The 26,690-nt window shown below is 43.4% G+C and overlaps 1 protein-coding gene across 2 annotated transcripts; it reads left to right on the top strand.

The window, feature by feature from the left end:
• Positions 1-692: 692 nt before the first annotated feature.
• Positions 693-26,690, top strand: dhx15 (DEAH (Asp-Glu-Ala-His) box helicase 15). Of its 2 annotated transcripts, none has more exons than XM_026161833.2 (14): positions 693-932; positions 2,599-2,905; positions 4,239-4,432; positions 4,765-4,924; positions 6,159-6,377; positions 9,669-9,836; positions 17,103-17,189; positions 17,601-17,750; positions 18,249-18,357; positions 22,576-22,767; positions 23,832-23,954; positions 24,051-24,241; positions 25,078-25,247; positions 26,060-26,690. In XM_026161833.2, exons 1-14 carry the CDS (start codon positions 922-924, stop codon positions 26,175-26,177), a joined length of 2,199 nt encoding a protein of 732 aa, XP_026017618.1. In that variant the 5' UTR covers positions 693-921; the 3' UTR covers positions 26,178-26,690. The 2 variants fall into 2 exon arrangements, with proteins under 2 accessions (XP_026017618.1, XP_026017617.1); XM_026161832.2 differs by lacking the exon at positions 693-932 and adding an exon at positions 939-1,096.

The raw sequence follows: 26,690 nt of genomic DNA on the forward strand, positions 1-26,690 counted from the left end.
GTCTCCCTCCCCTCACCTCCAACTAGTCAGGGCAGATGGCTGCCCTTCCCTGAGCCTGGTCCTGCTGGAGGGTTCTTCCTGTTAAAAGGGAGTTTTTCCTTCCCGCTGCCGCCAAGTGCTTGTTTACTTTGTTTTTATTGTCTTTAACTTACAATAAAAAGTGGCTTGAGGTGACTGTTGTTGTGATTTGGCGCTATATAAATAAAATTGAAATTAACCGATGGATATAAGCTCATTACTTAAATCAAACTGCAAATTGTTTTTGCATGTGTTATTTGTTATTTGTGAAGTCAGTGTTTGCCTTAAGTTAACTGAAAATAACAGAATATATGAACATGCACAAACAGAGGCTTTTGAAGTTTATTAGGCACGTAGAAAAGCAACTTTGCAGTGGCATGTGAACCGGCAGCTCTGCTCTGGTTATGTGAAAAATATTAAGTAGATACAAATATGTAAATTTAAAGGTTAAAATACAGCCTTGAGTCCCCGCAGAGGCTTTAAGGGTCCCCACCAGTTTTACTCCCCAGAACAAATGTTTGCATTCTGATGTGTTCATATAGATTTTTTAAATGTATGCACATTAAAAATATTTCCAGATGATTTGATCTTTTGTTGACACAAAGCTCTGAACTGAAGGGGGCGAGCCTGAAGTAGTGCCCGTGTCTGTATGTGTGCGTATGATGTTGTTTGGCGGGCACATCATCCCGACTCTCCTCGAGAGAAGCAGCGGACCTCCTGCATCCTCCCCCATCCCAAACCCGCTGCACCGTATCTGCAGGCACCGCGATAACCTTCATGGACCGCATTATGCGCACGAGTCAGTAAAGTCGGGACGATTTTGTTTGGGTTTTTTCTTTTTACAGCGTGCTTAGCGGGTCTCACAGTAAAATCGCGGCTTTCGAGTCATTTTTGTCAAGGATAATGATGATGAGGTAAGAGCTTCCGGTCGCCATTTTGCCGGTGTGTAACGGTTTGGGCAGAATCTGAATGGAATAATTAGCCGCTGTTTGGACTGATACCAGTGGGAGATGTCTAAGCGACATCGTTTAGATCTGGGTGACGATTATTCGTCGAGTAAAAAGAGGTCCTCCGATGGGTATGTGACGGTAGTCCTCATATTTTAGCGTTAAGCCGTTGTGCTGTTTTTAAACCTCTGCAGCCTGATTGTTGTTGCTCTGACGCTAACTAGCTATGCTAGCACGTATGCTAAACACGGTCAGCTAACAATTTAGCTCCAGCAGGTAACAAAGTGTTCAGTTATTCTACTGATGGGGTCACATATGGAGGTGAAATTTAGCAATGGTTCTCCACCAAAGCACTTAGCACACAGTCGGTCAGCCATCGGCCTGGTCCTTTCTGCACGTGGCTAACGTCCCATGCTAACCGGTGCTAAGTGTTTCTTTAGTGCTAAGGTCAAAATTTTCGTCACACAAACTCAGCAGGTGATGTTGAGTTCTCGGCTGGTATGGCGTGCAGCGCTTAGTAAAAATCGCACAAGGAAAGTTTCTTATGAGTTGTACACGGGACACCATGCTGGCTGGGTCAGCGTACAAAAGAAGACCCCTGACAGTCGCTGTCATACCCCGGGCTGCTTTGGTACCTTGTCTGCAAGGGTCCGCAGTGTGGATAGGCACCTGCCGGGCCTGGAGCAAGTTGAGGAGGACTCTTGCAGATTCAGCCTCAGGGTCATTGCTGTGCATCTCCCATCGCGTTTGACCTTAGGCGACAGAGAAATAAAACAAACACACGGCAGGAGGCGTTGAGATAAAACAACCCGTTATGTGACCTATAAGAAGTTCAGTGCCATTACTAACGTAAATAAGTGTAAATGAACATGAAGGAGCTATGCGTGTATATTGCAGCACTCCCACAGTCAAGGACGTGAATGCTAAGAGATGCTTACTAGCACACACAAAAAGTCTTGCCACCCCCTCTTCTGACAGTCATGTTTGGCCTCGTTGTCAGTGAATCTCTAGAGTTGTGTAGAGCTGAGAAGTTTTTAGTAGTTAAAATTTAGTTGCATTTGTATTACATATTTGATTAAATTCGCAGCTGAGCGTTTAAGGCTGCCCTGCCATACTGGGCACCACCTTGTGTATCAGAGGTACTAATGTGTCACGTGTTATATAAGCACAGCATCTGATGCATCTGGCCTGTGTGTGTACCCAGCATCACTGTCTAATAATGTCTAGTTATGACACCTCAAAGCTTTTTGCAGCTGATGCGACAGTGTTTATGGTTCTCGTGTGATCTTAAGGCATTTAATATATCCTTTTGCAAAAGAAGCAAGAATACCGTGGACGATTAGTTTATCTGTGACCTTTGCATGCTACACTTGATTAGATTGCTTTTTGCAGTGGGTAAGCCACCGTGAATAAGAATGTGCAGTAACCTTTTCATGGGATTTTTTTTTTTTTTTTAAAGAAAAGCTCTTGACGTGGCCTAACATTTGAGCAATGTTTGTCCCGAGTTGGGCCTCTTGTGTCTAATTATGTGCGTATCTTTGTTTAATGATGTGTTGTTGTGTCGCAAAAAAATCAGTTGGTTCGTGTGGCAGTGCTTCATGAAATCTTAAACTCATGCATCTCGCCCTCACAGGCGCGACAGAGACCGTGACGAGAGGTCGCGGGACCGCGATCGAGACCGTGACAAGGACAGAGATGTGAAGCCGTCCGGGGTGCCTACGAACCCAGCTGCAGGCATCGCCGGCTTCCTTAAGCAACCCGGTATACAGCAGCAGATCAACCCCTTCACTAACCTGCCCCACACGCCACGCTACTATGAGATCCTCAACAAGCGGCTGCAGCTTCCCGTGTGGGAGTACAGAGAGCGCTTCACTGAGATCCTGATGCGGAACCAGTCTTTTGTGCTGGTGGGAGAGACAGGCTCTGGAAAGACTACACAGGTAGAAAAGCAAAATATGCAGCAGTTTTATTTCTATAATTTTCCATTAGCCTCCTCCAATATATATATATATTTTTTAATCTTTTGATGAAACTGTGTCACATTAAATGAAAGCTAGAAATTCTGCGACTAAAATTGGTATAATTATATCTTTAAAAACAGGGTGGAATGAACAGATGATGCATTTTAAACAGTTCCGTTGCTGAGCTGATTCCCAGTTTGCGGTTGTTAAGTTTATTTTAAGTTCTTGAAAGAGCTGGGTTGTCTGTTTTTTATATTAACATGAGAGAAAATTAGAGTAAATCACTGGCTGAGCTGTGGCCTCCTCCTGAGGTGAATATAAAGTATCTTCCAAACACTTGTTAAAATGAAAACGTGTAATCTTGTCAGTGCTTTCTGCTTTGGCAATGGTATAAAATATGTGTTCCTCACAGTCACTGTGAATTTTAAAACCCAGCAGAAAAGCGGTCTCATATAGATGCAACCATAGTAAAGGACCACCAAAGTAAAAGTTGTTTTTAATGTGCGCTAAATGATTGTCATCTTATCACTTTAATAGTGATAAATCATTCAATTAAATCATTGTTAGTGGGTATGTGTGGACATGATTGTCCAGCTCAAGGTTGCAGAGGAAGTGGAGGCCATCACAACTGTCAGAAGGCAGAAGGCAAGATGCATCCTGAACCGGTTGCCAGTCATTCACAAATCCAACAGTTGAAGCTAACATGCATACCTTTGAACTGTGGGAGGAAGCTGGAGTACCCAGAGAACCCACACAGAAAGGCCTTGGCTGCCGTTTGAAGGAACCCTCTTGCTGTGAGGCTGCAGTACTAGCTGCTGTAACACTATAGCTCACTGCAGATCTTTTATTTGCAATGTACTCTGTGACTATTGAATGATTCTGCTGCGTCTTAAGTGAGTTTCTTGTCCTGCACATGAACTCCAGCATATTATACTTGTGCGACAGCGATCCTTGTTCTGCTTTGCAGCCTCGGCAAGCTTGATGTTGCGGATAGCAAGTCAGTTCCTGCTGAAGAAGACAGTGAACTGGGAGAGAATGGATGACTCTAAAAAATATCTTATGTAGCTCCTTTTGTTTTTAGCAGCATAGCTGCAGTAAATGTTTTGACTTTAATCAGTAAAGGCTTTGCAGGACCCAGCAGGTTGTATTAATGAACGCAGTATTGCTCTCTGTGGTTTTAATCAGACATCTGCATTTGACCTTCACATCCAGCGCCCTGCTTTTATCTGACCTGCAGTCCTGCTCTTGTTTCTCGCACATCTATAAACACTCTTTGGTTCAAACAAAAGCCGACTTGTCCGCTGTGTTCCAGATCCCCCAGTGGTGCGTAGACATGGTCCGGTCATTGCCGGGACCAAAGAGAGCCGTAGCCTGCACCCAGCCCAGGAGGGTAGCGGCCATGAGCGTTGCCCAGAGGGTTGCAGATGAGATGGATGTCATGCTGGGCCAGGAGGTGGGCTACTCCATCAGGTTTGAGGACTGCAGCTCTGCCAAGACCGTCCTCAAGTAAGAAGGGTGTTTTTCAAATTAAAGCCTACAGCTGTATTGAAACTGATAATTGCAGAAAACTGGCAAGAATAACAATAGCAGTTTGCTGGTTGCAGTTTCATTCAGTAGCCCGAGTAAATAAATAAGCTGTAATAAAGTAGTCAGGTATAATGTATTAACACAGTTCTGCCCAGAGCACTTTCAAAGGGGAGGATGTCCCTTTGGGATCCCCACTTGCTTCTATTTGAAGCAGGTTTTATTCAGATAATGCGGTTTTACGTAATGATAGAGGGTGAATATATGATCAGGCTTCACAAACCGTGTTTACTGCATGGATGCTGTTCTCCCAGGTACATGACTGATGGAATGCTGCTGCGGGAGGCCATGAACGATCCCCTGCTGGAGCGCTATGGTGTCATCATTCTGGACGAGGCCCACGAACGCACATTAGCTACAGACATCCTCATGGGGGTCCTCAAGGAGGTGGTCCGCCAGAGGCCTGACCTAAAGGTAAAAAAACAGCTTTCAGAAATACACTCAGTTCACTCAATGTTTTTGTTCCTATTGCCTTAATTTCATCATTAGTTACTGCAGTGCTTTTGGGCAGCTGATACATTGATTTTAAGGAGCGAGCTTCCACATGTTCCGGTTTTATCTGTCAATCGTTGTTTTGCATTATTTGCAAAAATGTGTTCCTCTTACGGTTTCTAAAACGCTGCTGGAGACGTACATAATACTTGCCCTAAGGATACATTCGCTCGCAGCCGGTGTTTATGTCCCTCTTCTGTCACTCGTCTCTTTTGTCACATTTGTTGACAGTGTCCTCATGCCTGACAGCTGTGTATCTGCTGAGGGAACGGGGGGAGGAAACAATCCTGTTAGCTTCAGAAATGCAGAAATGTGTTCTGCACTGCAGCAACGGTGGAGATTGCCTCTCAGAGACGTAGGGCTGTTTTTAAACCAGCTAACCAGTAGCAGAACAGCAAACGTGTCGGTGTGGATGGGAGCACAGAAGCAGGCAGGAGTTTTATAGGGTACAGCGTGCCAGGCATAATTCTCATAAAGCAGATGGATAATGACTGGTTGTTTGTCAGCGTGGAATCAAAGGTTAGATTGTTGTTCGCAGACTGTTAAATGAGGTCTAGGTTATTGGGAATGATCATCCACCCACACCCCTCTATCTCCTTCATCCCTATCGCCTACCGAATTTGAAAGTTTAATTTGCCTTGATTAAGAGCAATTATGATGTCTCGCAGAGCGTAAAGCGAAATGCAGAGACGCTGGCCCCTGAAAATGTTTGAGATTGAAAATGGGAGACGCGTTTCCCATCAGAATCCTAATGCACTCTATCTAATGGATCTGGAGAGAACATTGTGTATCCAACATCAGGAACAAGGACTGTCATAGCTCTGTGTAGGTCACTGACTTGGATTGTAATGCCAAGTACCACATTATAGACGCCATCTTGAGTTTGTGCTTCAACCTAAATTCACAGCGTTATCCATCCCGTCCTCATCTATCCTTTAATTGCTCACACGTGTGTCTACTTAATATATGTCCTCATCCTCCAATCATCATCAAGCTATTTAAAATGTTAAATGATTCCTCATTCGAGTGCTCGCTGCCATGGTGATGTACACTCTGCTGTCTTTACGTTTTCTTTAACCGCTTTCACGAGCACGTTGAGCCTCACAGACGCGTTAACACGTCGCTCTCTCGATTTCCCGTGTCCTTCTCGGTTCAGGTCATCGTCATGAGCGCCACACTCGACGCCGGTAAGTTCCAGGTGTACTTTGACAACTGCCCACTGCTAACCATCCCGGGACGCACGCACCCCGTGGAGATTTTCTACACACCGGAGCCAGAGCGGGACTATCTGGAGGCGGCCATCCGCACCGTGATCCAGATCCACATGTGTGAGGAGGATGAGGGGGACGCTTTGCTCTTCCTCACTGGACAAGAGGTAAACTGCCTTGCAGATTCTCCAGATGTTACTGGTGTCATGTTCTAAACAGTACAACTGAGTTTATTAATTTATAATTTTATGTCATATGGCCAATCCCAGTTTATTTATTTATTCATTTAGTTTTCAGACTAACAGTCCTAAACACAAATATGGTTAATCTGCTATGAAATAAAAGGTTTAAGCAGCTGGAACTCGTGACTGTGTGCTGTCTGTGCTTCATAGAAATTGAAACCATTAAATCAATTTCATCTTTAAGTTAAGCATCTGCATATTAATTAATCATATTAATCTAATTACATAGATCAGTCGCTCGCATAAACAGTTGGGAGCGCACTCACACACAGGCGCGTACTCTCTGCACAGGAAATTAATAATTCTCAGATTGATAGATGCGTTTTTGGAAACCTCCAGGATTTGTACAGCGGCTGGAGGGAGGAGGAAAAAATAAAACCAAAAAAAAAAAGAAAAGAGAGAAGTGACCCAGATTCTGCCCTTTCCACAAATCTCAAAAATTAAGTCATTTATTATTTTTTTTCCCCTCCCTGCAAATGTTGTCCACTGATGTGTAATGGAGGGCAGGGTCCATGCCCAAAGTGATGAATTTGGTCACAGCTGGGTGAACACACACACACACGCAGACACACACACAGAAAAGCAGCAACAAATGTTTCAATCTCCTGATCACTAGACAGGAGAAGCCTGACAGATCCAGCAGCGGCCGTGCTGGTGTGAATATCCTCTCAGCATTTTGACAAAATGGTGCTGAGATCATGTGATTAGTGGTGGATGTAAAGGAGGATGTAAGTTTACAATGACGCGTCCCCATCTTTCCTGCAACGTACTAGTTTGGTTGTTGTGGGTTTCTCATTTCCATGGGACAGCGAGGTGTTTATTAGCAGTAATTATTTGTCAGTCGACACCTACTTGGCTTGTTGTAGTACACCTACGTCGGTTTCATTTGTCAAAGCAGGATCAATATGCAGCTTGTTACAAACAGGATAAAGTCATTGGGGTGGCATGGTGTTTGAAGTGGTCTCCTTTGAGGAGCGCTAATTGATTTTTAGATTTAGTGGCATCCCAGCTGCTCCGATGAATGAGAAGAAAGGTCTGGGATATTGAGAGGCTGTGCTTTTTTTTTTTTTTTTTTTTTCTCCTTTGTTTTTTAAGTTTAGATGTAATTTGTTGATTTAAAGTCCAGCCCCCCACACACCCACACCCACACGCTGTGTCAAGCTAAGGTATTACTGACCGCACTCCCACGGTGAGTTCATTATCACCCTCCCCTAATTGGGTTAAAGAAGTTAATGTGTGTTAGGTCTGGCAGAGATGGTTGTTCAAAGGGTGCAGCAGCACGCCCCTCAAGCGCTTCTTAACCTCTTCAGTCTCCCAGCAACTTTGATGTAGACTAATGATTGGGAGGCAGATCCACAGCAAAGCCATAGACTCTTTTTATCTGACTGTTTAATTTATAACAGACGGAGAGGAAATGCACACAACTCCCATCCTCTCTCTTCCGCAGTTTATTTTTCTTCTCTGAGATATTTAGCTTCCATAAACAAATAGAACTGAAGCACCAACTCCAAACAAGAAAGTCGAAACTTATCACAGCTGTCGAGCAAAGATAAGTCCTAATATTTAAGCTTCCCCCTCAGCAGCTAACATCAAAACATGATTGGCGGCGGGGGTTGTTTGCTAGTCAAGAGGAGTTCCTAAATGTGTTGGTTATTAGCTTGGCTGTAGATTGTTGCTTCTGGGGTCACAGGGAGAGCTGGTGGACAGGTTCCCGACACTGGCCAAGTGCCCCTGTGTGTGTACAGACACACGCAGGGGGACACGAACACACATACTTTGTCTCCATGTCCCTAAGGGACTAGACAGCCAGCTTGCTTCCAGCATTTTGGCAAAGAGGTCCACTTTTTTTCCCCTCCATGGCAGCTGCTGCTTCCAGAGGCTTGATAGGCTATTAATACTGAGGCTAATTTTACCAATCCATTCAGATTTACCGTTTTCCACTTGTCACTGTGTTGATTAAGAAGCACATGGCCATCAGCGGGGTTTGACTTAATGCGATGAACAAGGGGACAAACAGAGCTAGTAACACATTCGCAGTCCAGAAGAAAAACAGGGAGGGAGGGGCTTCACAGTGGTCTTTTCTCATATCAAGGTGAGTGTGGCTTCACACGGCGGCTCCAAATGAAGTCAGTTTTAGTCACACTTAAACTCAACAAAAGCACAGTATGTTTTAAAGGAGGATGAAAAATCCCCGAGAAGTTCAGAATGCATATTTTATTTACGGACTTGGGGATGAAAAGGGTGTGTAGAGACCTCTGATGTGGCCCATTTTTATCTCTGTGAGCGCCACTAGAATAAGTTTGGAATCAAAGGGCATGCTCGTCAGTGCCTCCGCTGCTGCATTGCTCCCACGGGCCTGCAGGTGGTGCAACAGCATCAGCAGTAAAGTGACACCCGTAGCACTAATAATACTGCGGCTTCATGAGATTAAACGATTGGTGTTAAAGGAAGTAAGAGAATGTTTCTCAACGGTGGGAGCTATTCAGAAATGTTCTTTGGGGCCATGCAAGAAACTTCTTAAAACTTTCAGAGATGTTAAAGACATGAAAGTATATCTGTGGGAAGAGTGATAGTGATAATCATATTCCAGGGCTCTGGAATATTTAAGCATATTTAGTAGATTTAAAATGATGTTGTCATATTCTTTGGAGAACAGGCCCTAACCCAGTGTTCACTATGGTGCTTTCCTCATTCCTAGTGCAACTCAGGCCTGCTGTCTGTCTGCCAGCCCACCGGCTCTGGAACGTTCAGCTTCACTAAACTGATCTGCCATGATTTGCCGCTGGTTATGCATCAGCGCTGCAGTCTCATATCACATTCCCCCTCTACAATACTGCACTGTGGAATAATGAACCCTGTTTGAGTCTGTCTGGCTCTGTGCGTGTGCCTTCAGAGCATGCGCGTCCATGTTTTCCATGATTGCTGCATTTGACAACAGAGCCACAGGGAGCTCAGCAAAGCATACTGCAGTCCAGGTTTAATTTCCTCCGTGAGATGGAGCGATAGTTAGAACAAATGTACTGTAGCAGGGAATCACGCTTTCCCCCGGCCGCCGCTGCCTCCTCCTCCTCCTCCTCTTGCCTTCCCTCTGTCATCCGGATTCACCGCCATTGTTTATCCAGGTGTTGTTCGCATCCGGCTCAATTTATTTATTTCTTTTGGCGTTTGCATACACAAGCAGCACCTGGATTAATTGTCGTGCTCCCAATCTTTCAGGAAATCGACGAAGCCTGCAAGCGAATTAAGAGGGAGGTTGACGACCTGGGGCCCGAAGTCGGAGATATCAAAATCATCCCGCTGTACTCGACGCTGCCTCCACAGCAGCAGCAGAGGATCTTTGAGCCACCCCCGCCCAATAAACCAAATGGCGCCATCGGAAGAAAGGTATAGCTGCCCTGTTGCTATAAAAACACACAGAGGGGGAGGTAGAAACGGGGAGATGGGCGGGAGGGGTGGAGGCTAAGTGAAGAGAAATTGAGTGTGGTTGGTGTAGAAAGGCCAGATGGGGAATAAGGTGGGTAAAGTGAGAGAGCTGGAAGGAAGGAAGGGACTGAAACTTTTTTCCCTTTCTCAGCTTTAGCACAGAACTGACTCACACAACATATGCTGCTTTTGTCAGCATGCAATTCTCTGCTCTAAATTATAACTGGGGTATTACTCATGCCCTCCGAGCCTGAGGAAAGTACTGCATTCTCAGTCGTTTTTATCTTTCCTCTACATTTACACAGAGCCTGCTGGTACTGGGGGGGAAAAAAACAGGCCTCAGACCTCTGCTTTATAAAACCGTGTAAAAGATGCACTTTATATGGGATGACCGAAAACAGGACTCTTCTTGCCGTACACCGTACAATCTTCCTTCAGTCACTTGATCGCAGAGGAGTGGATGATCCTTCTATTGATACAGACACGAAAGAGTTCCTCTCTTTTGTGTGACAGTTTCTATTCACAGGGGCTCATAACCACAGCAGCAGCAGCAGCACCACCTGCACCGTCACACTGTTGGCTAGGGATCTGACAGAATATCCGAATCTCATAGCTGCCAGCAAATGAGTAAACACTCATCCCAACATCTGATAGGGGACGGTGTTGATGAATGACTCATTGCTACAACCCCTCTAATTGAGGCAGATCAGGCTGACATATGAGCAGCGAAAATATTTATGGGCTGTCAAAGTTAAATATGTCACATTAAGCAGGTCGGCCATCAAGTTTGTATTTCTTATAGGCTTGTGTGGTATCTTTTTTTTTCCCCTAACTTACTGACATTTTGCCAGGGTTTATGGCATATGATGGTATTTATGTTTAATAATGAATAAAACCAAGAAAAAAACTGCCATTACACTCCGGCGAAGAGCAGTTTATTACATGACATGTTTCCTTACAAAAAAGAGAAACCTAAGAAATTGCAGATACATGTTTTCGTTACAAAAAGGACAGATTTTTAACTTTCCAACAATCCTCGAACTAACCAGGTGTAATATACGTTTCCTTCAGGAAAAACGACCACATATAAGCAATTTATTCAATGTGTCTCATTTAAAAAATGATCCTAAATTAAACTGCTGTAGATGATTTATAGAGGAGTGTGTAAAACACTTATTTGTAGCAGTTCTGAAAAAGAAAAATGGAAATGCATAACTGGTGGCCCGGTTATTATTTTTTCTTCCTGTGACTATGTTGTATACACTGATTCCAGTACTTTAATAATGTTTTAAAATCAACAAGAAATTAGAAAAAAAGTCCTTTAAATTCTTCATCTATATTGTTTTGTTTCTTATGGAGGCACAGGACTTTGGGGAATATAATACGTGAATGCCATACTATGTAACAGTGGTTACTATATACAGCTGGAGCACTGCATAGCCACGTCCAGTGCAGGTTAATACTGTAGACACTATGACTTGTAGAAAGAAAGCTGCTAGTGCTAGCTCTGCAGCATTTAACAGCAGTGTTTTGTCACGTTTAGATGAGTTAGATTAGATTAGTAGCTAACTGCCTCTTTCCTTAGATACTTGTCAAACGGTCCTGTGACTCTGCTGCTGCAGGCACAGACAAAGTGGGCTGAATAGACACAATCCACCAGTGGTGTTGTCAAACTGGCATTTTAAAGAGTTACGCTCTTTAGCCACCTGTCTGTGGAGGGAAACAGTTGTAATTTCAACTGGCTCTTCACGAGCACATACTTCCTTCTTTTTGCTTTGTGTTTTTGTTCACTTCCAAACATCTGTGTTATTTTAACAGAAAGAGGAAAAGCTGTGATATTTATTTTAAACACTATCGAAAATCATACTGTTGGGATGTATAATACCCTGATGTACCAGCGCACTGCCCAAGCCTAACTTCCAGCAAGGCCCACACAGAGGTCCTCCCCTCGTGGTTTAGATCATACATTTGGGCACAAATCCCTCCTCCAATTACTGTCCTGAGCCTTGAAATTTCTTCAGGCTTTCTGTTTAAATGAGCTGCATGTGTGCTGCAGAGGCTTAAGTGGCCCAGTATTGGATAAGATCTTTTTCATAAGTTCAGATATCATTGCCAGTATTTTCTTTTGCCGTTCAAGGGGATGTTGATGTGAAGTATGGCCAGTGTTGCTTAGGGGAAGCCTTTTAATATTACTTTGCTCTGGCAGTGGCCCCCGTTTGGTTGCGGTTGTATATGGACATTTGTCTGATGTGCTAGAGCTCACCCCACTGGGACTGCACCACTTAAATAACAGTGATGTTGTTACCTTGCTCTTCTCTTGGTGGATAAATTTCGTCGATGTCTTCACGATACCCATGTGTTCAGTTCATACATGAAATAAAGTGAATTTGCTGGTCCTCACTGTTGAGCCGGCGAGCACTTTGAGCTTCAGAGCAGCAGTTTGTCCTCCCCACCCCCCCCCCCCACCCCCCCCACCCACCCCCCATTTGTCACGTGCCTGTTGAATTGGTGGAGGTGGCATCTAAAGTTGCCACGCTTGAAGTAAATGTGCTTCTCCTCAGTGACTGACTGAGCGACTCATCAAGTGAAAAATGCAGAGATGTCATCTAAGCCAGCCCAAGAGAAAGTAGTGAAGAAGAATTAAGGTTCGCCACATTTGCCACTATGCATGCTAACGACTGCATTAGGCACCCCTCAATTAACATAAAGCACTAGCTCGTCATTGCTCTATTTCTCCAGGAAAGCCACTGATCTTCCATTCTGAGCAGTTTTATCATTTAAAATCAAGTCAGAAATTGAATAATTGCCAATAAAGACCATAATCTCGCTTTGCTTTCCAGCATCTCACAGATTGTCTCTAATAAGTGTGCTATGATGAGTGTTAGGATTGTTTTTTAGCATTGTCACGTTTGAAATATTTCCTCCAAATGTCACTTTTCTATTCTGTTTCAATGAGCTTTGAGTGTGGGTGCAGCGACTCTGCACGTTCTGCTTCCCTCGGTCAGGGGAAGGCTTTATTTGTCAACAAGCACGCGTTCCTCAGCAGGGGATGTGAAAGATGGCCCGAGTTAGCTATAGTACTTGCTCTCTTGCAGGTAATAACCCAGACATAACATGCAGAGATGATGTTCTAATGATATTACTGATGAAGAGGCCAGGGTTATCCAGTGCAGCAGCAGACTGGAAGGAGCAAGCCTGCGTTCAGTGTAATGGGCCTGGCCTGGATAATCCTTCAGAATCAATGCAGTCAATGAGGTCTCACCCATATGATCATGAAATGTGAGAGGGTGTCATGTGAGGCATCTGCTAGAGCAACTGACTGCATCCCAACACGCAGGAGGGTGGCAACCTTCACTAGGCTTTCTTTTTTTTTTAACTGGACTTTGAAGCTTTCCATGCCTTTGATTGCTCGCTGAGATGTTGGCCGCTGACATATCTGTCCGATCGCCTGATCTCGTCCCTTTTTTTGGCCGGCTACTTTAATCCCAGACTGCTGCTGCGGGTAATTGGTCTCCCAGCCATGTGGCTGTTTTCAAACTTTAGGTCACCAACAGCCCTTCAAGCTATTACCTGTCGTTGGGATCGTTTTTAGGTACCTTGTGATTCTTTGCTTTGTAGTTCAGAGCCTGGGATTGTATTTTTTTATATATACCTAAAAGGAAAAGGTGTCCTTCTTTTACATTTACATAAAACCTGTCTCCAGTAGCTTAGAGACCTTTTAAGAAGACGTTTCCACTACATGCATTGACTCAAGTATGTTTCACTTTGTTTGTTTTCCACTGTGATAAAATGCAAGAAATGCCCAACGTAGTTAGCACAAGGAAAGGATGAGCCATTACTGACCTGGATGGGGTATTATTATTACGCTCTTTATTATGTGGTTATATTGTCTTGTTAACTATGCAGAATATTTTTCACTACACTTCTTGGCCGTATGCTACACCCTCCATTTCTTTGACTTCACGTGAACAGTTTTGTTCGGAGCCATTCTCACTCCAGCTGTCTGTAAACAGCCTTGTTACAGTTGACCTCTTACGAGCGTTTTCATCTCCATTCTGTGCCACGAGATGACCATACCCTTGTTTCTGTAGATCAGGGGTGTTCAATTAAAATTTAATGAGGTCTAGTTAGAGAACATTTCCTCACACAAAGCTCTGCAATATCATAAAGTATTAATATACAGTCAACAGTTGGCTGTCAAGTAAAAGGAAGTTAAATTCAGCATTATTTCAGTAATGTTTATTATTCATTTTCACAATAAAATAATAAATGTTCTTTTCTTATTTCAAGTAAAATAAGGTTTGTGTTCATAAATAAAAATTTTAAAAAAGCAGTTCAGGTTTCCCCTTCTTTTTTTTCATCAACTACATTTTCCATGTAAACTAAACTAAAATCTATTTTCTCTCTGATTCCCAGACTTACTGCTCTTACAGCTTGTGTCTCCTCACTTAGTTTTCCTTTTTCACACGCGCTCTGAATAAATCTTTTAATTGGCTGAGAAGCATCATGCGGGATAAATTACAATGCACACACATTGATTACCTTGAAGAAAAAGGAAAAGGCGGCGCATATTCAAAGTAATCTTACGGCAAATATGAGCAAAGTTGTGCAGAGTAAAATCGAAGCGGTAATAAATTAAGGTCTAGTCGTGGCTTTGGGTTCTTGAAGAATAGCATCTTGGTCTGGAGCGAGGCTCATCCCAAGTTTAAACTGAGCATTTAGAGCAGTCTGAAGGTTTGAGTCAGGGGGATTTTTATTAATATGAGCATACTCTATTGTAATGACATGAAAAGCCTTTTTCATTCTGTCTTCTTTGTTTCAAACCTCCGAAATTACCTGAAACTTTGATATTTTTTTTGCAGACTTAGTTTCAGGAAGTTGTTTGCAAAGTGTGTGAGAAACACTGGGAATAAACATTTTAATCTTTGACAGTGGTTTTATATTACTACCACAGATTCGCAGCCTATTGCTGTGGCAGTAGGCCATGATTGTACTTTTAGCTTTTGAACCGTTTGGCCTGTTATTTATAAAGCCTCTAGTACTTTCATTTAAATCGAAATTAAAATAGCCAGGAACTCCTTGTATAAAAGCCAACCATTTGGCAGATAGTGCCATGTGATCAGTTTCATACCAGCATTTGCCATCTCTCTATTTGCGGGCTTGCATGCTAAGGGGAATGTGGTTTCGACAGGTGAATTACTCGAGGTCAAGGGCTGAAAGAGGGGAAAAAAGAAGCCCTCTCTGGCATTAATAACTAAATAGTCAGGCATTCTGTGGCTGAAGTAAAATCCTCGCTTAAAAGGTGGGATTTAAAAGTCTCCAAGGCTCACAGCTTGAAGACAGCTGAAGAGGCACAGCTACAAAGGAAGTGTGTCAAGTGTGCAAAATTGGTTCTGTGGACCTGTATCAGCAAAGACCACAGAGACCTGTTTGGTTTTGTGCTTGGCATTTTATTATGAAGACTAACCAAGAAGCGCGGACAGCTACCACCAAATTGCTCCTCAGGTCAGCCTGCAGCTTGTTCCTGACCTGGTAAATGTTGAGCTGGCCAGAAGGCGGGGGCTAAGTGTGGAGGCATCTTTATTTTATTTTTTTCACCCCAGAAACCCTCAAATTTTAAACTGGCAGCTGCCAGCAGAGTGGGCTGTGACACTGCCCCCACCGCCTTGATGAGTTAAAAAGGTTTCTGTGTCCGGTCAGTTTCCAGCGTTATATAAGCAGAACTGAGCCTGGCAGCGGTCAAGGTTTGCGTGAGTGTAGCTGTAGATCTGCCTGCCTGCTACTTTCCCTCTGTTTGTGTTTATGCTGACAGTGAGAGACCCATAGTTTCATGTGACTCATTCAATGCACATCTTTTTTATTTGCTTCGATTCAGCTGTCATTTGTCATTGACATCTTTGCTGTTTGGGATCATTCATCATCTCATAAACCAAGCAGCTAATTTTCACTTATATTCTTATTTCCTTTCCCGTTTTTTCTCTTCCTTAAACTATTTTTAATCCATCAGCTCATAACTCCTGAATGCCTGGAATGAAAATAATTCTGCAGATTTATTCAGTTGCTTTTTTTATTAAGCGATATAAGTAACTACTATTTTCTTACAGCTCTTGCAATGATCGGGGATAACATTATGACTGCAGTGAATAACCCTGATTATCTCTTCATCGTGGCACCTGTTAGTGGGTGGGATATATCAGGGAGGAAGTGAATATTTTGTGCTCAAAGTTGATGTTTGAAGCAGGAATAATGGGCACGTGTGTGGCTTTGATGGGAGACTAACACAATGTTAGGCAGTTGGTTATAATGGTACGCCTGATTGGTGTACATATATTGTGTAGCAAAACTTTGATTGACACAGTCTTCCAGAATATTTAGAACTAAATTAAATGTGAGATATTTTCAGTGTTATTTGCCTCTGGTTGTGTTGCAAGTGTGGCTTTGAAGGAGCCGGCATTGCAGCGTTGAGGGGTAAGTTGGCATGTCTGCAGACAGCGGTGTCGCACATATCAAGAGACGCGTTTTCGGTTCACATGAGAGATTTGCAGCAGCCCTCAATTAGAGGGGAGGAAAAAGATGTTTTTGATGAAAGTGCTAACCACTGTTGCACACCATGTTTTAAAAAGCAGGCCACCTAACAGAACCCATTAAATTAAGACTGCTCTGTGGGTTTGAAAAGCTTTCCAAAAGAGGGAAGCTGACATCCCAACAAACCCAGCGACATGCCGGAGATAGAGACTCCAGCCACACACACACACGTGTGCACACAAAACTCGAGTAATTTTTATTCGATGAGACACCGAGCACCAAGCCAGCACTGTGCACAAATCTGTTGATAGCACTAGATTGCAGAAACTGTTGTGGTGTCGCTTTGTTGGGCTCGCTCGGCAGCCTGCAAACATTGATCTCTGCAGACTCGTTGAGCTGGCTCACATCAGAGCAGACGCTGATATCCACGTTTGTTTTTCTCTCTAATGTTTAAGGATCACTGATTTCTCAGCACTTTGTATGAGGTTATCTGAACCTTTCTTACCAGAGGAACTTCTTTCTGATAGGTATAATGATGTTTTTGTATTTATGCTATGTTTTTTATGCATCTTAATGGTTTGCTCAAACTATTTTCATGCAGTTTTATGTATCAAATTGTAGCAGACCAGTCTCGGGTCTCATCAGTCCCTTCAAAGTCCCCGGGCGGATCATTTCTTAACTCGCGTCTTCTCGTTTTCACAGGTCGTCGTGTCAACAAACATCGCCGAGACGTCCCTGACCATCGATGGGGTGGTGTTTGTAATTGATCCCGGATTTGCCAAGCAAAAGGTTAGCTTCCCTTTTCTCCCTGCCACCATCCCCCCCCCCCCCCCCCTTCTCCCACCACTCTTTATCTGCCGCGATCATCTGCTTCTGTTGCCTGAGAATCCCCAGATAAACACAGCAGTGCACACCTGACAGCAGCAAAGATGGAAAAGCCTGTTATTTATTCCTCTGACATTTCACCAGCCTAGAGCCAAGTCATACACATGGCACAAAAAGAGATTATATATGCTCCAAGGTGGATTGTGCGCGCGTGTGTATTGTACGTCTTCTTTTTGTTTGCTGCTTGTATATATAGTAGATTGTAGGTGGGTTTAAAAAAAATGAATAAAAAATACTAGCTTTTTTTTTTTTTTTTTTACTCTACCCTAGTTTTTATTCAGATGAAATGACTCATTGACCTCGTTTCCCTCTCAGGTGTATAACCCACGAATCCGAGTGGAATCCCTTTTGGTCACAGCCATCAGCAAGGCCTCAGCCCAGCAGAGGGCAGGCCGTGCCGGACGTACACGCCCGGGAAAGTGTTTCCGGCTTTACACAGAGAAAGCTTACAAGACAGAAATGCAGGTAAGAAGCAAAGCAGTTTGAAAACCATTAAAATTGTACAAGTTGTAAACACATGATTGATTCTCATATCTCACATTCTGCAGTGCCACAAGCACTTTGTATTCCCCCAGAGCAGCCTTCTAGCTGGAAAAGCTTTCTATTATGCAATATTTGCTCTTAGAACTCCTCGATTCCCAGTTCAAGCGAATTATCATTCCAGGAGCCCGGTGCTAAAACGCACCTTTTTTCCACCCTTCCTCATAACCCCCGTTAATGACACGGCCACCTTGTGACAAATGGACCCGTGGGGGCCCAGTTCTCCACTTTAACAAGCTAATTCTTTCACATCACGCCGAGTGGCAAAGGGAATTTTTTTAAACAAGTTAAATAGCCCTTTGAATGCCCCCGGTCTCTGTTCAAGTTGACATATGAGTGATGCATGAGTAGATAATAAGCAGGCCTGACGAATTCATTTTGAATTGTTCCTCGGGCTTCTTTTGTACCTCTTTACTGGCACAGGACAACACGTATCCAGAAATCCTGAGGTCTAATCTGGGCTCTGTGGTGCTGCAGCTCAAGAAACTGGGCATTGATGACCTGGTGCATTTCGACTTCATGGACCCACCAGGTTAGTGTAACACAAATGTTACTCTAAAACCTCCGGGTATGATCGGCTTCATATTGGATCCAAAACAAATATCGGAACCATTCCTAAACGCAAACGGATACATCACTTATGCTTCTGCTTTTTAAAACAATTCCAACACCATGTTATTTTTTTCTTAAGTAGCTTTGCATGATTAAAGTTTGAAATGATCCTTGTTTATCTCACGGTGGGCTATGTCCATCCACAGTCTGAAACAAGCAGTTTCAGCTCCCCTTTAAGCCTACCTCCTTCTGTTTGCATGGTTTAGCACAATAGCTCTTCTTTATTGTTCGATTTCATGTAGATTTATATTACTTTGCAGCTGACAGCGACCACAGGTGTCAGTTAACCAAAGAATCAAAGAATATTGAGATCTTGAATTTGATTAGCGCTCTCTGAATCAGGATGAATACACTTACAAACTGTTATGAAATCGAGCAACATTTAGTCGAGCTGCAGTTGCTTTGATGTACGATATCAAATCTGGGTTGGCAGCGTCACTTGGGAAAAACAACAAAGCAAAGAAGGGATCTTGGCAGACATCAAATAAAACATAGTGAATGTTTGGAGATCTGAGGATATGTGTTGTGATAGACATGGACTACACACTAGTATCTTGCAGTTTTTATGAGGAATCCGCTCTAAATTTCTATTATTGCTGTTCAGACTGAGAAATGACTGATGTGTGCAGTTAGTATTCTGGCTGATCACTTAGTTTATGCACCGCCTGTCACTGTTGCTTGAATTATATCCGAATCCTGCTCGATCTGTGCCAAAACACAGACCTCTTCTCCCTCGAGGTGCTAAGTTATGGCATTCACCAGGAGAGTGTGTGTGTGTGTGTGTGTGTGTGTGTGTGTGTGTGTGTGTGTGTGTGTGTGTGTGTGTGTGTGTGTGTGTGTTTGTTCCCACGTCTTCTGGAGGAGACCACCCCTCCTTTCCCTATCCTTAACCACCTCCTCTTCCCTCCACCCTTTTTCTCACCATAATATAGTTTTCATCTCACCTCTGAGATTAAACCCATCTCTCCCCGTCCACTGTGGCAAACGCCATTTTGAGAATGAAATTGGTTACATCAATAGCAGTGCTATCACCTTGGCTATTGCCTTCCCTTTATATTCCTCCAGAGAAACGTGACTGACCTCCACCACCACCACTCCCACGTTTCTCGCAAAAACGCAAGGGTATACATCAACATACGAGGACCGGCCGAGTCTAACCGGGAACAGTCGGGCAAAAGAGAGGGGGGAGGATCACCTTTTTATTGATTTGAGCCACTCTCTGCAGAAGGTTTCTCCTAAATAGCTCCTGAGCAGGCTGGAAGCTGCAGCTAGTTGGGTGCAACAAATGAAGTCTGCTTTAAGTCTGAGGAGTTCCCAGAGAGGGTTTTATAACGGCTATTTACAGCGGATCAATTGTGATATGCCGTGTCAGAGGCCTGCCTCGGAGAAAATACAGGTCAGTGTAGTGTCTCTGGGCAGTCGGGAAATACAGTGAGACAATAGTCTCGTGATAGAATGTTTTTTTTCTTTGTTTTTTTGGCCATTGAACCCCTTTAATCATGTTTTTGGCTTAAAGGTGTTCGTTTCAAATTGGCAACTTTCTGAGGCAACTGTAATTATTGTTCGGATACAAGGTCGACATACATTTTTTATTATTTCCACGCATATTGGATTTGAGTCCAGGCCTTTTCCCCAGTGATGATCAGCCTCCAAACCCAAAGTAGTTTTTTGTGTTTGCTTGTCTGTAATGTGAATTGGAACCTTAATCCTCCCCCCTTACCGTGAAATGCTCAAGTACGTAGGTTATTTCTTCCTTTGTCCACCCCGCTTCCTGCTCGCTAAACACAGGAGCGACAGTGCGAGCCAGACAACCAAATGGAAAATCCAAAAAGAAATCAGTAGCGATTTACACAAGGACTTGGCTGGGTGGGATTCATTTTCCTCGTGACATTTCCAAAGAAGTACCTTTCAAAGCCAATGTGGTTTAATGTACCTTTAGCCTTTCGCCTCATTGATTTGGCCCTTGGTTAATATATCGGATTCTTGTGTGTTGAGACAGTCAATACTTACTTTCTGATGAGTCGCGTTGGGTATAGATTGAATTTCCACTCGGGTTCTTAACGCTAGCGGTACTTGGAAATCAGATTTTCACCTTTTGTGCAGGCCCACACAAGCTACTGTTGTTGCTAAGTAATGTGACCAGCACTCACTTTGTGTATAGAAAGGAAAAAAAGTAGCGTTGATGCCCCAAATCAATATTTGTTAATCATAAAAAAACACCTCCCTGCTTTTTGAAATTGAATTTTTTTTGGGGGGGTGGGGGAAAGCACTTGAGAGAAACGAAAGAGAGCGAGCGCCGCAGCTTGAGCTAATTTTCAGTTAACATGCAACTGGTCATTAGGCTTCAGCTCTCGGGAGCCAAAGGTCAATAATTGCATCTGGAGGAAAAATCTTTTAACCAAACAGTGGAAGCCTTTTGTGTTGAAGCATTAAGTAGAAAGTTCCCCTGTAATTGCATTAGTTGTTTAGGATTGCCTGAGCGGAGGATGAAAAATGAGCTCTGCCATGATTACGTCTGGTGTAATTCTGGCCGTCACATAGTGAAACTTCAGAGCGCAGCAGGTGATGGAAACGCTACCTTTTCTTCCTTTTCTTTGGGTTTTTAACTTCTTTTAATGTGCTGGTTGATCTAATTTATGACTGATTCCATGGACTGTGCTTCTCTTTTCCAGGTCTTAGTAAGTCCTTGAATAAGGAAATCGCTTTTAGTCAGTACATTTTAACTCGTGACCCAGCTGTTTCCCCACATTTAAAGAGTGAAGTTTTGAAATGCAGTAGCTTGATTGTGATTGATTTTCTTTATGTACTACTTAAATTAACAGCTGTAAATTTAATCTGACCGTGAAGACACAAACAGGAAACCCTAGCGTGTCGGACTGCTCCTCAATTGCTCTGAATATTTTCGTCCAGTTGGCATTGATTAAGTAGATTAATTTATTAGGTGTGCAAATCAAAATAGGATGTTAATTAATATTGTTTGCTATAATCGAATCTGCAGATTAGGCGCTTTCTGCCAGGCCATTGCCAAGTGGATTTTATTTTACTTGTTTTTATATTCTAGATTTGCATTAGTTAATGCATCATTTCAGACTAATGTTACCAGCAACTATTTTTACAAATAAAAAAATGTTGCTGCAGATTTTTCAGCTGTGCATTCATAATGTGAATCTCCTGTTCCACCAACATCCCAAAGGTGCTCTAGTGGATTTCGATCAGGTGTCTGTGGAGGCCAATCATGGCTGTCGTATTTAAGAAACCTGTTTGTATGATTTTAGCTTTGTGACATGGTTTGTTATCCTGCTTGAAGTATACCTACAGTGTTCATCATCTTACATTGCTCAAGCAGGATGGAGCTGTGCTTTCATTGTCGATCCCAAACTCTGAGCCTGCCATCTGAATGTTGGAGCAGAAATTAAAGCTCATGAGAGCAGACAATCTTCTGTTGCTCAGTTTTCATAAGCCTGTGTACTGTAGCGCCTGTTTCCTTTCCTAGCTGAGAGGAGTGGGGCCCAGACTTCTGCGGCTGCAGCCCATCTCCTTTGGGTTTTGCGTGTTCAGAGATGCTCTTCTGCACCTTTTTTCTCTTGTTATGTTGTTTCATTTAAAGTTCAGTGGTCCATCTTTACAAAGTGTATGTTTCTATGTGCCTAAGTGCATCAAGTTGCTGCCATGAGATTGTCTGATTTAATCAGACAATCTGTGGCCGCCACACTTTTGCAGTCAGTGAAATAGCAGCAGTACATTAATAAAATTAATGAAACCTTCACACACTCCTCCTTCCTGTTGCAGCTCCAGGATCAAATGACTTCTCTTGGCAGGAACCGTGTCTCAGATGTTTTAGCTCACTGTCATATGAAACCCACAAAGCTGCGACTAGCACATTTAGCACATTTAGCTAAATTAGCTAAACGGTTAACTTGACCTCTTATCTCACTTCTAAATGTGAGCATGGAGTACGGCAGTATTAATCAATTCTGACATAATTGTGTGTGAATGAGTCCCAAACTGTCCTCCTCAAGTGTTGCTGCAATGAAAGAATGACAGTTCTGCAAATTGTCTGTTTCAGCCATCTGTGTGTGTTTTGCCCATGGGCTTGGAGCATTTTAATGGCCCATCTCTCCCGCTCTGTCTCCTCCAGCTCCAGAGACCCTGATGCGAGCCCTGGAGTTGCTGAACTACCTGGCAGCGCTCAACGACGACGGTGACCTGACCGAGCTGGGCTCCATGATGGCAGAGTTCCCCCTGGACCCCCAGCTGGCCAAGATGGTCATCGCCAGCTGTGAATTCAACTGTTCCAATGAGATCCTCTCCATCACTGCCATGTTGTCAGGTAATGCTCAGGGCTGGCCCCGCTGCTTGGGTCTGATCTGCTACTCTTTCCATTTCCTGTGCTCATTGGCCATTCCTCCCAAATGACCAGTGAGCTGTAAGGAAATTTACAGAGCAGCTTCTTTATCTTCTAAGAGCCCTTTATTCATTCTTTGACCCTTCTTGTTGGTTTAGTAGTGGTGACACAAGGATTTAAATGGGTCTATTTGATGCATACCAAAGCCCTGACTGGTTTCAGGTTTTGTGTGCGGTTATTAAAATATCAGCAGTCCAGAAGTTGAGGTCTCCTTAGTATTGGCGTAATGTGTACCTACTGAACTTCAGTACAGGAAAAGCAGTTGATAAAGTCAATGGTGTCAGCTGTTATTTGCGAGGAAGGGGAGGGGGGAAAAAAAACTACATGTCTGTACAAAATGTATAGGTGTAGCTGGAGCAGCACCAGCATGCTACAGCAGTAATTGCACTTTGGGCTTGCCAAAGCAGAATGCTGCTCATTGAGATGAATCTTGACGCCTTTGAAGGGAGCGTGAGGGTCTTTGAGAGCGGGGAAATGGATTTAACTAGGTGCTCGGACGTGGTGCGCACTTAAAGCAGGTGTTTCAGGATGGCAGGTTTTTGCTGAGTTCATTAAAGTAAGCAGCAAAAGTACACCTGAGAGCGGTGCCGCCACAGCAACCAACCATGAGGCTCAATAAACACAGCTTTTACCCATTAAAGCTACAATCAAGCAGGTTTGGCGTTAAGCAATTCAGAGCGAGTTCGTGCAGGGGGAGAGGGCAGAACAAAGAGTCCGGGGGAAGTCTACATCACTGTCAGGTGTAGGGTGGGAGGAACTGTTTTGACTGGCTGTAGCCAGAGTGTAGCAGATCAGGACAGAGAAACCCATCCTCCTTCCCTTCTCTTTGGACCCTCCTTTCCTTTTTCCACCGTAATCACTTGGCAATGCAGTGTGCCCTGTGAAGTGCTCTGTGCCTCTCTTGAGCTGAGGCCTTGTTCCTCTCTGTGGGATTTGCTTAACTTATCCCTATGGGCGGCTGTGTTGGGGCCTATACCAACCTTGTTTAGTCCCACAGTGCTTTGTGCGACCCACGGAGGCCAAGAAGGTGGCTGACGAGGCCAAGATGCGCTTCGCCCACATCGACGGAGACCACCTAACGTTGCTCAACGTCTACCATGCCTTTAAACAGAGTGAGCGGCCTGTTTCCCCACACGTTTCACTGATTAGATTCATTTTTTTCCTTTTTTAAATGCTCCTTAACCCTAAGTTGCTCTCTTCCCACACAGACCACGAGTCCACTCAGTGGTGCTATGACAACTTTGTCAACTACCGCTCGCTGATGTCAGCAGATAACGTACGGCAGCAGCTGTCCAGGATCATGGACCGCTTCAGCCTACCGCGAAGGAGCACTGAGTTCAGCAGCAGAGACTACTACATCAACATCCGCCGAGCACTGGTCACGGGCTTTTTCATGCAGGTCAGTGTGAATCTGGGACTTTTTTGTTTCTTAAGTTTTGTAAGGTTCGATGTGCTGTTTAGTCTCTCATCGTGTTGCCAGTGTCATCATTTTGCTTTCCTTTATTTATTTATTTGTTGTTGTTGTTTTGTGACATTTCATATTTGAGCAAACGCTGTCTGTATACAGCTCCTCTGCTAATCTGATGCTCATTGAAGTATTTTTGTGCCAAACATTTGTACAAACTGCAAATGCAGCCGAGAGCTGCCTGTTTTTCTTCTTCTTCTCCTTCTCCTTCTTCTACCCCAAGCAAACACACGCGCACTCGTGCACACGCACCAGCGAGCTGCTTGTTTTAAGCACATAACAAGAAATGAAATCAATTTGTTTCTCGCTCAGGAAAACAAATGGCAGTTTTGCAAAAAGCCATTTTCAGGGCTACCTGAAACAAGCAACCTGACAAGTTGAATTATGGCGTTAATATTTAAATATTTGTCAACATTAACCTTTATCTCGGAGACAAATTTGCAGCTCGTGTTCAGGCGTTCGCACTGTTTGAGATCATGTCTTTGTTTGGAAAGGCCTTTATTGAGACTGATTGCCTTGGTTAATCACAGCCGCCAATGCAGCTCGACCACAGCACACACAAAAAAAAACCTCACTCGCTACGAATTAGCCTCAAATGTCTTGCTACTTTTTTTTTAATCAAAGCATTAATAATTTACTTCTTAGATTGTAATGGGACTGCATGATTAACACACACGCACACACACACCAGTAAAAGATGTGTGTGTGTGTACTTGTTTTGACTTTTTCTGGATTTCATGGGGTTTTCCGTCTTGCTGCGGTTTGAACAGATTGCTCACCTGGAGCGCACAGGCCACTACCTGACCGTGAAGGACAACCAAGTCGTACAGCTGCACCCCTCCACCGTGCTGGACCACAAACCGGAGTGGGTGCTTTACAACGAGTTTGTGCTCACCACCAAGAATTACATCCGCACATGCACAGACATCAAACCCGAGTGGTGAGTTTCAGCAGTTTCATTCTGAGTAAGGGGCACTTTAATTTATCAACCTGCACTACCTTTGTGCATTTCTGCCTCAAATGAGTGGTGCTGGTGCACGATAAACTACTGGTCACAAACATATCCCAATTGTGGCCTGCTTCTCAAAGGCAAATTGTGTCCGCCATAAACATCACAATTCCTGCCAGTAACATTGGTGCACTTTAAATGTTTACCAAGACTCTTCACCAGCACAGGCAATCACGTTGATGGTTATGAGGAACTAACGTTGTGCGTAAAAATGACCCTGCTACACGTGAAAGTCTTTAAATGTTTTTAATTCTCAAGTTTTCATTTCAGCTATGAGTCACTGCAGCACACAGCCACTATCGGTTAATCTAGCAATTATTTTCACAATCAGCTAATTGTTTGCTCCATAAAAATGTTATCAAATGATAAAAAAAAGGCCTCCTATCACACATTCCCAAAGCTAATTGTGATATCTTGTTCTTTGCGACCAGCTGGAGCCACTGAAATGTTGTGATTTTTATGGTTATAAAAAGGCTGACAAAAGCAATTATGACAAGGATCTAATAAAAATAAGATTGCAGTCATACCAGCGTCGACTTATGAGCATCGTTGCGCTAGCAGCAAAACCGCAACAAACCTCGTATGCACGTTTCCCTCCTCCCCCTGTGACCTCGTCCAATTAAGGATCAAATTGTCAAACCCGCACCAGTAGTCGGAGTGTGAATATGGAAGAACGACACTCTCCCACAAGTAAACACCGAAGACAATTTTTGTGACTAATGTTTACTTGCTTTCTTTTCTAGGCTGGTGAAAATTGCCCCGCAGTACTACGAGATGAGTAACTTCCCCCAGTGTGAAGCTAAGAGACAGTTGGAGCGTATCATTGCAAAACTCTCATCCAAGGAATACACTCAGTACTAAGAAGGTTTGCATGTGCCGCTGCAGGAGCCGCGTCCTCGCCCGCCTGTACAAAATGAAGACGCTCTTTAGGTTTTCTGTATATTTTATTTGTTTTATTTTCATCGTTCTGAACTCTATTTTTGCTCCTGTGTATTGAATGCGTAATGGTTTTAAAATCAATGATGAATTGACCTTCGACGGCCACTTTGTTTTCTTTAAGCCAACATGGTTAGAGCACTACAAGAAAAAAGGACTACAGATGATGAGTGGTTATCAGGAGTTTAGTCATTAGTCATTTACACCTGAAGCATGTTGTTTCATGTGAATTTCAACATTCCTCTTAAAAAAAAAACACCCAAAATAACAAATCCCACCTTGGGATTCTTGGCTGTTGTTTTGCTTTGTTATGATGATCAAATGTAATTTATACTGCATTTTGATGCAGGTGAAATGTAATGTTCTCTTGTCATGGAGATAATTTCCTGTCACATTTCCTGTCATCTGTTCAACTTAATAAAATGGCTTTTGTAATAA

This window comes from Astatotilapia calliptera, chromosome 3 (genome assembly GCF_964374335.1).
Source record: "Astatotilapia calliptera chromosome 3, fAstCal68.1, whole genome shotgun sequence".
In the NCBI taxonomy this organism is placed as follows: domain Eukaryota; kingdom Metazoa; phylum Chordata; class Actinopteri; order Cichliformes; family Cichlidae; genus Astatotilapia; species Astatotilapia calliptera.

Excerpts from the sequence above, each read along its gene's own strand:
- dhx15 (XM_026161832.2), top strand. The coding sequence starts at position 1,029 with ATGTCTAAGCGACATCGTTTAGATCTGGGTGACGATTATTCGTCGAGT. Across the intron at positions 4,433-4,764 it reads TCTGCCAAGACCGTCCTCAA|GTACATGACTGATGGAATGC; the intron begins GTAAGAAGGGTG and ends CTGTTCTCCCAG. Across the intron at positions 23,955-24,050 it reads CTACCATGCCTTTAAACAGA|ACCACGAGTCCACTCAGTGG; the intron begins GTGAGCGGCCTG and ends CTTCCCACACAG.